This window comes from Camelus dromedarius, chromosome 3 (genome assembly GCF_036321535.1).
Source record: "Camelus dromedarius isolate mCamDro1 chromosome 3, mCamDro1.pat, whole genome shotgun sequence".
In the NCBI taxonomy this organism is placed as follows: Eukaryota; Metazoa; Chordata; class Mammalia; order Artiodactyla; family Camelidae; genus Camelus; species Camelus dromedarius.
The window spans coordinates 52,856,703-52,872,530 of NC_087438.1; the positions used below are offsets into that span (position 1 = coordinate 52,856,703).

The following is a 15,828-nucleotide window of genomic DNA, read 5'->3' on the forward strand; positions in this document are numbered from 1 at the left end:
AATGATAGTTGCTTTGGGATCTGTGATCCCTCAGCACAGTTTTTTTGTGTGTGTGTTTAATTTCTGTCTAACTCTCGTTTGGTAATTTTACAAAAAGCCGTCAACCCTTGAAATGGCTCTGCCTTGTGGAACTGGTGCCAAACCTTTTCAAAGACAACATGGAAATGCTTCATGTTTTATGGGAGAACATTAAAAGAAAAGGTCCACAAAGCAAAGCAAAAACAAAACAAAAAACAAAACAAAAAAAACTACTATTAGGTGCTAAGGGATTAAAGTGATTTTTCAAAAGCTAGAGAAAGTGCAAAGGTAAACTGTACTATGAAGAGCAAATACTGACTAGACTGCTAATTCTTTGGATTTTATAAATAATTTTATATCCTGATACAAAAAAAAAAAAAGAAAACAATGCCTTTTTGCCTTCTTCCAGTATCCCACCTTACAACAGAAAAAAAAGTTATGTGTAAATGAAATTCTGATCTTAAGTAAGTCATATATTCATTTTACATATTTAAAATTCTGTTAGCTACACAAGAGCCATACTGGGTTCCCAATTAATTTTGGGGGGGAAAAAAAAAACTAAGAAGGAATAGTTTGTTGTTTTTTTTCCCCTTTGCAGGGTCACTAAAAAGTAATTTAGTTTTGCCCCTGTAAAAGTAATTCTAAATTATACTTACCAGAAAAGTGAGATTTTTAAAAAACTTTTAATTTAGTTAGAAAAAAAGTTGAACTCCATGTAAATGAGAGATGCCCCCAGTTGAGTAATACTGAGCTTACTCACCATTTGTGGTAAATGTGAACTCTTTGCAGGACAAGGTTGGTGACACATAGTTTACTTAATGGTGAATAAATCTGATTAAATTAAAAAAAATGCTTCCAGCAAAAAAAAAAAAAAAAAAAAAAAACTTTTAAAAACAATTTGAGAAATAAACAAAATATAAGTGGAAGGTAAAAACAAAGCACAAAAAAGATAATATATACGTATGATTAATTTCAGCCTCTTCCCTAAAAAATCTTGCTTAAAACAAGCAGTGTTGATTCTAAACAATTTCATCTTTTTATCAGATATTTTATTAGAGAGCACAGAAATGACCAACGCATTAGACTCAAATGACAGATGAAGGAGAATCAAGCTACAATTAAGAGCACAAGTTCACTGATAAGTCTGCCTCTTTTAGCAGTGATAATGGGTATCCTAATTTTACAGTATACAGAAGGTTATGTTGTAAAAATTAAGATTTTTTTTTACCTGAAAGTCAGACTAACAACATGATTTTATTCACATGTTGACGACCACTGAATGATTAGCCTTTAAAAAGTTTTACCTACTCTTGCAATGCCCATTCAGTAAGATTTGAAAAGTTTATCTCAATTCTTGTACATGGGCTAAAATGTACATAAATAAATACAGCTAATCACATGGAGAGCCTTTTGAAATGAAGATACTTAATGAACCTAAAACCTTACATTGTCTCAAAAAGCACTCAACTTTTCAAACCTTAACAGAGAAGTCTTTCTGATCTCTAGGAAAATCTCGATTTATTCCACAAACATAATGAATCTCATAAACTATATGGTCACTCTTTATTGTATAAGTCACAGGTCAAATACACAAACAAGAAACTGCACATTCCACTCAACTAAACAGTTGAGAAATAAAGCTATTTAAAATGTCTTATATTCAGTCATTTAAAAATTGTATCAGGAAACATTTAAATATTTGGAACTCATTTTCCCTACTCTTCCATCCAGTGAGTCGGATTACTCTTAAACAACAAAACAATTGAGTAACTAAAAATAAATATTTCAGCTAAACACCAGAGATCTGGGGGAAGAAAAACAAACACATGGCAGTAGGGAGGGTGTACCTTTGAAATTTAACCACCTTTTCATCTGAGACACTTAATCACTTGAAACTAAACTGAATTTACAAACTATGTATAAAGACACTTTCGTCAGTCCCTTAACTGCCATGAATAAGATTAGGTAACCGTCCTAGATCACTTTCGTGATTCTCTAATCTCCAAAAAGAGAAGTCACAACACTCAGGTTTATACTGCAACTCCACTTCAAAATTATTAAACAAATTAGTGTACCGAACCAAAATTAAGAGATTTCCCTAAACGCATCCTTTATGTATTTATATTTTGAAAAGGATTTTTTAGTGTGCCTATTTATTTGCTCATGATAGGTCTGCAAGTTTATTGTGAAAGTTCAGTAATTCTATTCTAGAGCCAAGAAAACAAAATAAGGAGAACTATAAGTGAAAGAAATAAAAACAGAATCAATAAGGATTTTTAAAAAAGGATTGATTTCCACATAATGTTACCAATCAAAATGACATCTTTTTCTGTGTGTGTGGTGTCTTGGATTCTTTTTTTTAGTTGAAGTATAGTTGATTTACAATGTTGTGTTAGTTTTAGGTGTACAGCAAAGTGATTCAATTATACATATATGTGTGTGCATATATATACATATATTCCTTTTCAGAGTCTTTTCAATTGTAGGTTATTACAAGATATTGACTATAGTTCCCTGTGCCATACAGTAGGTCCTTATTGTTTGTTTTTAAGAATTACATAATCACATCCTAATATGCTACCCCTAATCACTATTTTATTATAAAAGTACAGTTGATTTAAAGTGCTGTATTAGTTTCTGGTGTACAGCATAGTGCTTCAGATCAATTGATCGATCTATCTATTCCTTCTCCTGTTCTTCCAAATACTCTTTAATTACTTCATGGGGTAATTTCAAACATGTTCTCACTCTTACTATTCAGTTTGTATACCAGCTAGAAAGTACTTTTTCAACTCCCAAACTCACTATTTCATGGCCCATCTGAGAGAGTGGTTCTGCTAGAACACTGCATGCTGTTTCCCACATTTTTACCTCTCCACACAAAATGCCCTGATTCTGAGAATGTCCCACTCAGACAGCCACACACAACTCAACACTATTCTTCCTTTCCCCTAACCATGGAGTTTTCCAGGGCCTGCCCAGCTGTCCACTTCCCCTATCCAGCCATGGTTCACTGTTCTGGCTCGGTGTTTCCACAGGATGCAACATACACAACCAAAATTTAAATATTTAAAACTCTTTTCTCATGCTACTTCCCTGATCCTTCATGTAACTATTTTGCTTAAAACACTTCAGTGGCTCCCACAGCTAAGAGTAGTGTTTTTCAAATTACTGGGTTGTTAAATCAATGTATTAGGTCCCAGCCATCACTCTTAAAAATAGAAGAGAATAGAAAATATCAGAGTATCTCACACAAAGGATATTATTTTGTGACATTTTTATCATTTATATATGTGTGCACTAAGTTGTGAAATAAAAATATCTATCTTACTATAATGGATAACTGCTTTAAAAAAAAAAAAAAAGCTTGAAATACACCAGCTTTGTTCGTTCCTCAAGGCCCTCTAACCTGCTCCCTGCATAAGGCTCTAGGCCCATCTCTTGTTCAGACTCCACAAAGCCACGTCCATCATGCCAAACTTTTTTACAGTTCCTTGTCTAAGTGCTGTCAATCACACTGTTACCTCTGCCTTGAATACTCTCTCATTTGTCTACAAGGCCCACCTGTACCCATCTTCCATTATTTAATACCAATTACCGCCTCCACAAAAGCTTTTTTATCCCTCCCTCAGCAGCCAGTATCACACATACACACACACACACTCTGTCCCTCTGTGATGCCTACATTACAGTCCCTTAGACATTTCACTGTACTTTGTAATTTTAGGCTTGACTGTCTTCCCAACTTCTAAACTATAAACTCCCTAAGGGAAGTAGCACATTTTATTAGTCTCTGTATCAGAAGCACTGAGCTGCTGGACATGCCACAGGGGAGAGGTTCAAAATCGGTAAAATGAACAAATGAAGAATTAAGACGCCTATCTAATTTCTCTGATGTTAGAAATGACCTGGTGGGTGCCTTTGCGACAAAGCCCATTCAGGTTGCAGTGCTAGATCAAGATTTCTGCATTTTAGCTAAAGTCCCCGGACAGTAGTCTGAGGCAGAAAGAGGTGTCAGCTTCCACTCTCAGAAGGGACTGGTTCAGGTTGCAATGTAGCAGCACCCACTTCCACACTTCAGGAAGTTATCTGGGGAAAGGTGGAGAAGAGGATTTCCAGAGGCACCCACAGGCAGGTGAGATAAATCAGAAACAGCATTATCAAAACCAGTAGCAGGAAAAAATCACAGCTGAAAAATAACTCTTAATGAGAAGGGGGGAGGGGATATTTTCTATTCCCTTGTTGAGGGCACTAAGTTGCCAATATGAGCTAAGCAAAACAAACGGTAGCATGAAATACCTCCTTGAAGTTATGTGATTTCTGTTGCCTACTCTAATCATTTCAAAATAGCTCCTGACTCACTGCTCTCATTAGGAGATAGTACTTGGAGGACTGGGGTCAAACCTTAACAGAGACTCCTCGCTGGGGCTTGGAAGCTTTTCCTAGACTTTAACCTTACATATATGAATGCTCTCATTTTTAGGGGGGTCTGATTTCACAAATCAGTACTTCCACTGCCTCCACTGTAATTAAAAATAGTTCGGGGGCAGGGAATAGCTCAGTGGTAGAGCGCATGCTTAGCATTCACGAGGTCCTGGGTTTGATACCCAGTACCTCCATCAATAAATAAATAAACCTAATTACCTACCCCCCAAAAAATTTTAAAAAAATAAAATAAATGCAGTTCAGGCTGCATCCAAGATACTTTGACAGACTCTGCCAACTGTCAGTTTCAGCTGTTCTTTTCCACTCCCACCATAGTTTATAAACTACTATTACAGGAACCTTAGATTTGTTTTCTGCCTGAACTAATCACTTATTTTCTTTGAAAAAAAATTCCTTTTGCTTCAACTTTGCCCCGGACTTGCAATTATATCCATAATTAAGGCAAAGATAAATTCTGATTAAAACCTAAAATCAGTCAAAAATATATTCATAAAATGTGAAACTTCATCCACATTAAATTTTATATACTGGTCAGAGTAAGGTAATTTAGGATTGCCTGGGTAAAACTTTAAGGACCATTTAAAGCTCTGTTTCCTGTAAGTAGGTACAAGAGGCTTGCTTATTCCACACTTATCAGGTACAAACACCTATCAAGTGTGTAAACTTCCACAATGCCTTCTCTGTATGCTGTTCTCTTCCACTTCCACCTGCCCATCCTCTCTTGACAACTCAGATGAAACAAGTCACTATCAAGGAGAAAGAGTCCTAGCCCCAAAGACAGACTTGCAGAAAAATTGTGCCGTGAACATTTGCTCCTTTGCCTCTGCAGCCCACCATTAAGACTTTATTAAGGACAAATAAATTAGTTTATCAACACATTTACACTGAAGTATCTAAAATGTGTGCTGTGTCAGGGGGCTTATTTTCATGCATTAAATATCAGTCCCCTGCATATTAAGTTCTTCCCAAGCTGCTGTTGGTAAAACGATGAACAGTCATACAGCTTAAAGGTTGTGGAAAATCAGTTTTCTTTCATGATGCTACCAGTTCACAGACTAGAGAGAACGCAGCCTTTAACATGAAAAATTGCCACTTGATTTTTTTCTCTGACACGTTTTAAACAGAAGAGATGCAGACTCTCAAGGGAAGCCATATTTCAAAGGTTTTGAATGGTAGTCTTTTTCAGTATTTTCTCTTATTAAAACTGGTACAATTCATCCAAAATATTTCCAAATGCCATAATTTTCCAGCCTACACACTTAGAAACTGCTTAGAGAAGACAGTCTCTCCATCTGAGAGATTTACTTCAAGAAATCAACGAGCAATCATGAAAATAGGAGGAGGAGGAAAAAAAGTAATTCACTTTTACAGACTGGAAAAAATTTTAGAACTCACCTAAGACTTTCATTTTACAGATAGAGTCCACAAAGGTCAAGCAATTTGCCTCAGATCACCACGCTACTAATAGCAGCACTAGAAATAGAATGAAGTATTTTAATTGCTCTTAGCAGTACCCGAAAATTATTCGTTATATATATTCTCATCACTTTGTCCTTTAAGCTTTACAAACAAGTACCGCTCCTTCTCATCAATTCGATGAAGGACTCCTACAATGTACGTTCTACATTTTCACACTTGTTCAAGTTAATAAACTTCAAATTCTACCTCCAACGAAAAGGGCAGTACTATTAACAACTTTCCTCCGAACGTTTCAAGAAAAGTTTAGGGGTGTACACCCCTAAACTGTCACAATGAATTTCAGTGTCTATCCTTTCAATCTCTGTCCCTTAATTACACTTTAGAGGTATTTATTCAACCACCAAGAGACAAAGAAAATTCTAGAAGTTCCTCTTTGACAAAAAACATTGACAATCCATCAATGAAACGACATCATTGCTCCATTAATCTATTATGGATTCCTGGCTTAAATTAGGAAGAATCAGTACCATTTTATCAAGTTACTGTGTGAAGAGTTAACAAAAGGTTGGAAAATGCACTCTTGGTTGACCATGAATCTGAAAGAAGCTGTAGATTTGACATTGTTAACACAAACGAAAGACTTTATCATAAAAACAAAAAAACCAGAATAAGTGAACGAGTTCATTCAACAAAAAGCTTTTTCCTATTCAGGCTCTGATCTTCAACGAAGTGCGGGGCACTGTAGAGCCCTCATTAGTAAGACTTCCAGATGTTCGCTTTAATGCCTCCAATTAATCAATTTTATAGGTTTCAGGTTTGTCTATTCAAGGGCAAAACAGAGGGCACAGTGAGGGCAACAATTTACATTGGCTCATTTTCAAGGACTGTAGTCTAACCACTCACTACTTTACAAATGTTCCTTTGTGCACCTGATTATTCTCAAAGTACTGAGAGAATGCAGGACTTCTCTTTGAAAGACACGAACAGCAAAACCTAAGACAACATGACTTTCACTACACGCTGATGCAGCACTTTGACCTGGAAAGGGCAGAATGTATTGTCTTCTTAAATACTGCTAGTAAAACTATATTCTCATTACAAGCAATATACGCATGTTCCTTAATTATGGCCTCCGGCGTCACTCTACAAAAATAACTTGTCAAAAGGTTAACACATCTCACCTATATTTTTAAAGTACGACCAGCTTAGCAAGGTGGCAAAATTGTTTGAAAACATAAAACACAGACAATTCACCACCACCGCTCAATAACATACATACATAAACAGACTGTAAGAGGTGTTAAGCACAAAAATCCTTACCCCATTTTGCCCAATGAAAACTTGCTCTGAAGTTTCTGCTCTTATGCTACGGAATAACTTCCAAAGGAATTTCCCCGTCTGCTATTTCGCAGTTGCTTTTCCACCTCCCGAGATCCTTTTCTGGAGGTATTTCAGTGATGCTGAAAATTCAGTTAGTTCCCTTAGTTAAAATGATTTCTCTCTGGTAAACACCAAAATGCTCAAGCAGAGGTGGCATTTGCTTATTAGGGTGAAAATGCTGCGCGGAGGAGATAGCGGTCGACTCTATTCCACAAAATGAGTCTACGTGCCTGGAAACGCAGAATCCAGCTTCACCGAGTCCTATAAAAAATGAGTTCGGTGGTCATTTCGCTCATGTCCTTCTCGACACTCGGAGAGCCAGGTAACTCGGCCTCTTCGGTGCTACTAAGGCTGCAGGTTCAAATTTCTCCACCACACCAGGTCCCCGGGGGTGGAGCGTGCAACCCAATGCGACGTGCACTTGACAGATCCCTGCGAGAAAAGAAAAATCCTAAAAGCAGTACTGCCAGTGCTTCCCTGCGCTTACATTAGAAAAAGCTATGTAGAAAAATCTCCTCGAAGTGCAAACCCGGCAGCTCGCGACGTGCACGGCACTCCACATGGGAATCTGTCTTTTAATTTTTTTTCCCCTCCTAAGACAGGGAGCAGAGAGGAGGCGGGGAGGAGGAAGAGCAGGCTGGGCAGGATCGATTCATTCTCCCAAAGAGAATACACGGAGCCATTTCCAGGCTGGCAGCAGGCTGGGGGCGCAGCGCACGCCAGGGAGCAGTGGGAGGGGGCCGGATCCCACCTCCCTCACCCCCTGCCCGCCCCCCGCTGCCGAGCAGAATGGAGCCCGGCTCGCGCACGGCCCTTCATTCGCAGCTGCCCCTCTTCCCTCCGCTCTTCGGAGCACCGCAGGTCTGAGGCTCCCGGCGGCGGAGAATGAATGAATCAGAGAACCGAGCCCCACGGTGCCCCTAGCTCCGGAGCCAGCCGAGCAGCGGCAGAGGACGGGAATCAAGGGTCGACGGGCGCCCGCTCGAGGCAAGGCGGGCGGCTAATCCCGCGTCAGGGGCAGGGGAACGGGGCTCGAAGCCGCGGAAGAGCCGCTGCTCCAGTGCCCCCACCCCTGCTCCTCGCCTCTCCCGCTCCGCGCCGCCGCCACGCGCCGCCTCCTCCTCACACTTCCATCACCGCCCGCCTCCGCCGGCCTCCAGCTCCCACTCGGCAGAGCAGCGCCGGCCGGGGCGGCCCGAAGCCCGCCGCTGCCTCCGCCTCCACCGGCCGCTAGCAGAGCGGAGGGCGCCGCTTCCCGGGTGAGCGCCGCCCGTGAGAGGCAAGCGCGGCAGCAGAGTGGGCTGCGGGGGGCGGGGGAGGGGGCGGGGAGAACGGGGAGCAGAGCGGTCCCTCCCCCTGCTCACGGGAGGGGGCGTGAGGCGGCTGCTGCCTCGGGGACGCGGCCGGGCGCCGGGGGCTGGGGCGCAGGCCGGTCCCGAGGGCCCGATGGGGCCCTGCGGACAGCGGGAGGAGGCGGCAGCCGAGAGGGCGGCGGGGAGGCTGGTGGTCGGGGGTCGAGCTGGCCTTCGTGGGGAGCTAGGCCGACCGGCGGGTCCGGCGGTCCGTCCTTCCTGTCTTTCCCCCCTTCCCTAGTGGCCGGCGGCGGGCAGGCCGTGCGCTCTGCTCCTCTGCTGGCTCCTGGCCCCGCTCCCGGCCGCCACAGCCTCCTCCGCGCCCCACACCAGGTGCCTGCGCTGTGTCTCCATCCTCCCCGCAGGAGGATCTTTAAATAGCAACGTCAGCGCGCTCCTCTCCGCACACACGTCACCCGCCGTTCACGTCACCGGGGTGCGGGGGATGATGTCACGCGGCCGGAAGTACTGCTAAATTAGGGAAGGAGAAGGGGGAGGAGGACTCGGCGAGCTCCTCTGTGCCCACCTGCTCTCGCTTCTCCTTAAAGGCCAAAGCGCAGGAGACAGCCCGAGAGGAGCGGCAGGAGGAGGAGATTTCCTTGCAACAAATGTGCCAAACACAAGTGAATCATTCATAGCAACAGTGCCGAAGTGTCAAGCGGGTGATATCCTATCTCCCACTCCCACCCCTGTTGCAGCAGCTTTCCCGGGCTTCTCAAGTCCCCACTAGCGCGGAAATGTGGGAGGAGAGACTGATCACTGTGGTAGATATGTTTCCAACAAGACGGGGGGAAAATCACCTTAATTTTTGAAAGTTATTAAATGCCATTCTGCACTTAGTAGTCGCTAAAACTTTTTTTTGGTGTGTGGCACCTAAATCATGAATTTTAAGTGGAGCCATGAGCAATGTTATAATGACATAAAGGATAGTAATGGTGGGTATCAAATGATCTAAATGTTTTCAGTTGCAAAACAGCATGTTTTGGCATGGAATAATGAGTCAGTCTTGACTTAGATCACCCATAGTTATCGTCATATGCACAGCAAATCCCAGGGTATCCTCCTCTCACTTCTGGTTTATCAAGACTATGAGTTCCAGTCTATGGAAACTGAAAATAAGAATGACTACCAAATTCTTTTTCTTAATATTAATACAAGCGCATTAAGACTATTTTTGTCTTCCTTAGTTTTGACTGTATAACATATAACACAGTATCTCTTACGTATATTGTTATTCATTTCCTATATGGCAGGGAGGGGTAGCCGTCTATCTATAGGTTTACTAGATACGGTTTTGTGTGTGTGTAAGTCATACTATGAATGTTCTTCAAATTGCCAGTTACTACAAAGTTTTTTAAATGTCCTCATTATTTCATAGTTTATTATTAGGTAGACTCAAATAATGAAATTTGATTTGATCTGATTTAACTTGATAATCATGGCCCAGAAATAGAACTACTACAAAATGCCAAAGGCTATTGCTATTTCAGAGTTAGTCTATAAATTCAGTGACCATGTTTTCCAAACTGAAATCCAAACACATCATGTAACAATAGACAAAATATTTGGAATCTGAAGTGACCTGGAAAATCCAGGACGTAGGATCGTCAACCTATACTGTAATTGTTAGGAGAGCTATAAATAGATATCAATGCAGTTTAAATAAAGGAAGTGAAAACTCTACAGAATTTATACCACGTGTAGTTTTTTAAAAAAACATGTTTAGTATTAAACTACTCACATGAGTCCTAATTAAGGAACATTGTTTTTACTGCTTTCTGCATTTACACTTTCATGATAAAGTTAGGATCCCAAGACTAAAGGAAATCAGCCAAGTTGCAACTAAATCAGGCTTTCTGTTATCTTCGCATTATAAAATCATGATCTTGCTTACAGTTTGAAGTATTAATAGTAGTTTTTATTAAGGTTATAACAAAGGTTGATCAAAAGCAAACCCCTGCTTGCCAATTTGTCTAATATATATTATTATATTAATAGACACTTGTACTAACTTATATTTCAGATAATTGGAGCTTCTTACATATGTATAAAATATTAAACCAATAAAATTATCATTCTTCAAATAAAGTCATCCCTTGGCCCTTGAAAATTAAAATACAAATTATTACTCAACTAAAATTGCTGTACAAACCATTTCCTATCTAAAGGAAATCACTTTTCTCTCTTTCCTGCTCTTCCTATCCATGTTAATGAAAGCTCCCACTTCACTATTTTCAAACACTTTGTCCTACCCTTTCATCATGACTTTCTCTGGTTCACAATGGTTTTTTCTCCTCATCTTTACCCAACTGTCAAAACAGCGTGTTAGCTACCTCCCTGCTTTGAGAATGCTGACCCTTCGTTAGCATTTCTGCTTTTCAAAACTACATGGTCTCTTCTTGACTGCTCTTTTGTCAACTGACAATTGAGAGCAACTTTTTTTTCTATATAAATAGAATGGTGCACTGTGATATAATTACCCAAAGTTTCTGTGATTATTTAGTTTCAGTCTCTGCACTTAATCTAGAAAATTCTGCCAGTTATTGGTCAATTTTTTTCTAGCTTATGTGGGATTAGTATATAAGGGAATACATATGTTCACGTACCCCAAGGAATAAATAAAACTTTGTAACATTTTATATATCATGGAATGTCTGCTCAGAAAAAAAATAATAATAAAGTGCCTTTCTCTTCCCTTGAAACGATTCCAATACAATTTTCAAAGGAGTCAGAGAATCATTCTACACGACTTTTCATCTAAAATCTTTTCTTCTAAAACTGAGCTGATGCAACCCAAATGCTAGCCATGAATTTCCAATCCTGATTGCTTTGTTTTTTAAAGTAGTGAGCTTCCTAGAAAGTAATATATTTTCTTTTACCGGAAGAGGCAGAAAGTACTTTAGTAGAGTTTCAAATTTTTAACAGTTCCCTTTTCCCACTATGCTCTGAAAATTTGTGGCAAGGTTTATGAATACCCACTGATTTTAGAATCTGTGGGCGAAGGCATCTGTTTTAGTTAACAGAGTTTACTTCCATGCCCTTAATAGGAGATGGTAATATTCAATGGGGTGTTCATAGATTGGTCATGCGATACCTTTTCAATGAAAAGGCATCTAGGAGATAGAAACACTTTTAGGGAAAGAGGGCTAAAGCCAGATATTATTTTAAATTGCTTAACATTAGGTAATAGCAACTTCCTTTTTATGTACCCTCTTTTTAATTACCAAAATATCACCAGTGCTTCAAATAAAGTCATAAGTAGAAATAATAGATTAAAATATCTCTCCATACTGTAAAAATCTCTAGATTCCTCATTGATGCCACATAATTACAAAGAAACTAAATAATCAGCAAAGACTAAAAGTAATGAAAAGAAGGAAACAAAAGAGTTGTAGGGAAATAGAATTTATCCAATTGAGTCTCCAAATTTATTCCATCTCCTCCACACTAACAGTTACTGGTGGCAGTAAATTGTTTGGTCTGTTTAAAACTCTCTTTTACTATTATCACTAATGTTCTGAACAGAAACAGGGTAGTTAACAGTCTCAAGGGCGGGAGTATAAGTGTTTGGCATCTCCAAGGCAATGGCTTGAGGATTTTTTACTCTTCTGAGTATCTGCAGTATTTATCAGAGGGTTTGGGAATGGTGGAGGAAGGGAAGTTAGAGAATTATCCTCAGGAAAGATACAATATAGAGCCCATGGGAAATGATCTCATAGAACTATCTCTGGCTCTGATTTTTACTGTAAATTCATTATATGTTTTCTAAATAAAGAGATACAGATAGAATCCCAGACGTGTGAAAGAACATACCAGAAAGTTTTCCATTGGTGCTGTGAGAAAATCGTTGTACAACTGTGTAAATTTGAAAAACATTCAGAAGCGAAGGGGTGATAGTGCTTTTGAAAAAAATGATCTGGCTTAACTGCACTTTCTTTGCTTGGTTGGTTGATTGTTCTAAACAGCAGTTACAGAGAACAGGCTGGACAAATATGCAGATCTGCAGAAAGCTAGAGTCAAGAACGCAAAGTTTAGCTTTCCCTCTACCTGTGCAGTTCCTTAGAATGGAATGCTGTGGAAGCTGATTGCCATGGTAACCAATAATCTTTCTCCTGAATGGGGAAACAGGACAACCATGAGGAAAATGTTTTAAATGTTCTACCTTATTTTGTGATGCGCTTGGTGCCAGCTCAGAGAAAAACACCATCCAGGCTATTTAGGACAGCCATGCTTAAAGGAAGTTGCCTTCTTTTCAAAGAGAAAAGACTGAGGCAAAAACTGGGGGCTCTTTCAAAGAGAGATAAGGGTTTGAGGTGACAATTGCAAACTCTCTGAAGCAGAACATAATTAGTAAAGACTCTGACATGACTAAAGCAGGCAAACACCTTCTAGAAACCGTGTTAAGGGTTCTTCCAAGCATAAGAGGTCAGACATTCATAAAGATTCTCACATTTGGGAGTTTCAGCCAAGATAGTTCATGAATTATCCATGAGAATTTTATTTCTTTTTACCTGGTTCTAAATAATAATTTCTCTAAAAATTAAAATGGAAATGGTAAATCTACCTTTACTCAGTATCTGTTTTTCTAATAATGGATTATATTCTTACCATATACATGATAAATATGTATATAGATATAGATAGATAGATAGATAGATAGATAGATAGATAGATAGATAGATAGACAGACATACAGATCGATCGATCAATCGATCTGTATTATATGCCTGTATTGACTGGATCATCTGCTAAAATCTCTATTCTCAGAATAAAATTCAAGCTCCATGCATTGGCTAATAGGCACTGCATGGTAGGCCCCTGCCCACTTCTCTTACCTTGGTTACCATTCCTCACTCCCTCTCTTGCCACGGTGTGAGTTGATGTGTCAACTACAAGGAACAGAAACCGCCACCTTATGGTAACTTAAGTTATAAGATTTTTTTTATTTGCCTACTTAACAAGAAGTCTGAAGGTAAGTGGCCCTACAGTTGGATTGCAAGGTCCAAGGTATCATTAGGGTCCAGGCTGTTTCCAGCTTTTCACTTTGCAATCTTCATATGTTGTTTTTTTAATATCTGGCCCTTTGTCTCATGGTTGTTAAAAGACTGTTACATTTCCAGGCATCATATTCTCACAAAGAGCATCCAAAGCAGGAAGAGAGGGAAAGAAACAGGAATTTTCTCCTCCATGCCTGTTTCTTATCAGGAAGAAAAACTGAAGAGGCCCCCAGAAAATTCTCTCTCATGTCTCATTGGCCAGAACTGGGTGACATGCCCATCCCTAAATCAATCACTGACACTTTGGAACAGAAGTTTCATGATCTGCTTAGACTAATGGTGGTTCATTTCTTGAGTCTTCATATTGGGCCTGAACAAAATTAGAGCCCTCTCAGCGAGGAATAAGAGGCAATAGCTCTTGGGCTAGCAAACCACATATTTGCCACATGGCCCAAAGCCACTCTGGTATTCCTGCTGCTCTTCAACTGTGATCAGCTTGTTCTAAATGCAGGGCCTTTGCCACCTGGAACACACATGCCTAAGATCTTCACACTGCTCCTCGTCATTCAGGCCTATGCTCAGATTGCATCTCTTGAGAGATACCTCCTGAACATTCTGGGGAATCTCTCCTGGCTGAACTCCCAGAAAAAAGAACTGGCAGGAAACAGAACATTCAAATTAGATACCCTGAGGCATGCTTAATAAAGATACTACTTACAAAGGTGGGGCAGGGTACAGGAAGCTCTAAGAGAGAGGACAGTATCTGGCTTAGCAGGGGAGACTACTCTTCTATGCCTGAAAGACGAGTAGAAAGCAGTGGCTAGAAACTGGAGACAGAGAAGATTGTGTGGACAGGAGCTGGGTCCTTGGCTTTAGGGTCACAGCCAGCCCCCAGAGTCCCCACAAAGAGAGAGCCCAAGAAATAAATATCACAACTTCATCAATAATACCTATTCCCTCCCTGCCCCACCCCATCTTCTACTGGTGTCCCTCCTTCTAAACCTGACATATGGGAAGCTAGAGGGCACAGGAGTCCAGTGATGTAGTCTATGCAAAGGGCAGGGAGAAGAGTGCAGGGTGCATGGGGTGGGGGGCAAACTGAAGGTATCCAGCCCAAATCAGGTTCTATTTATCAGCTGTTAGATGAACAATTATTTTAAAGTTTGGCATATGGAAAAACAAGTACAGTTGGTCCTTGAGCAACATGGGGGTCGGGGCACTGATTCTCAGCCCAGTGGGAAACACAAAAAAATCGGAGTATAACTTTACGTCCCCGCCCCTGCTTCTCCCATTCAACCAGCCACCAATCACATAGTGCTATAAAATCCTGGTGTAGTGGACCTTGCAGTTCAAGCCAGCATTGTTCAAGGGGCCGTGGTACTACCTTACATTGCTAGCAGGAGTGTAAATCGCTGTACCCTTGAAGATGTATGTAAATTTTGACACAGGAGTTCTACTTCAAAGAAATTATCCTACACATATGCTTTCTCAAGTATTCAAAGGAACACATACAAAAATTGATTGTATTGCTATAAAATGAAAAAAGGAGAGGAAGCAGCATCTATGTCCATCAATAGGGGACTGGTAAATAAAAGATAGTATAATAGTATAATAAAATACTATGCAGCTTTTTAAAAGAATGAGATAGATCCATAGTGCTGATAAGGAAAGATGCCCAATATAAAAACAATTCTGTGTAAATACAGTAAACTAAATTGTGGTTACCTTTAAGGAGTGGGATTATAAATTTGAGAATTAGGGGCATTTAAAAAAATTTTTCCCTAATACCACTTATATTGTTTGACTCTTTTCCCCCACAAACATGTATTATTTTGATAATACAAATCAATTATTTAAAAAAAACACACAAATATGTTAAAACTTAATTGTAGGAGGACAGGATCAGACATTAATATAAACTTTATTTTCCTATCTCCATCATATCCTTTTTTGAGTAAGACTCTAAGTTTAAAAATACATTTACAGAAAGAGAAGAAATTGAAGTAATATTTTATAGGAAATAGTAATTTCACTGTACTCTTCACTGATGCAACAATATCTGGATATTCTATTTTAAGAAAGATGCAGATGAAACAGCAAGATAACCAAGGTGGTGAAGACCAAGACAAGGCCATGTGAGATGTGAATGAAGGCACATGTTTAACTTGCTGAAGACAAAACCAAGGGGAGACATGATGGCTGTCTTCACAGCATGT

The 15,828-nt window shown here is 40.0% G+C and overlaps 1 protein-coding gene across 2 annotated transcripts in view; it reads right to left on the bottom strand.

The window, feature by feature from the left end:
* Positions 1-15,828, bottom strand: part of HOMER1 (homer scaffold protein 1) — a 133,368-nt gene that overhangs the window by 103,879 nt on the left and 13,661 nt on the right. Inside the window, exon 1 of one of the 2 annotated variants that reach the window (XM_010975038.3) lies at positions 7,204-8,498. The exons of the other annotated variant lie outside the window; for it this stretch is intronic. Coding sequence (XP_010973340.1) covers positions 7,204-7,208 — 5 coding nt within the window. The 5' untranslated portion in view covers positions 7,209-8,498. Of the gene's footprint in view, positions 1-7,203; positions 8,499-15,828 lie in introns of those variants that run through there. 2 annotated transcript variants of the gene reach the window in all.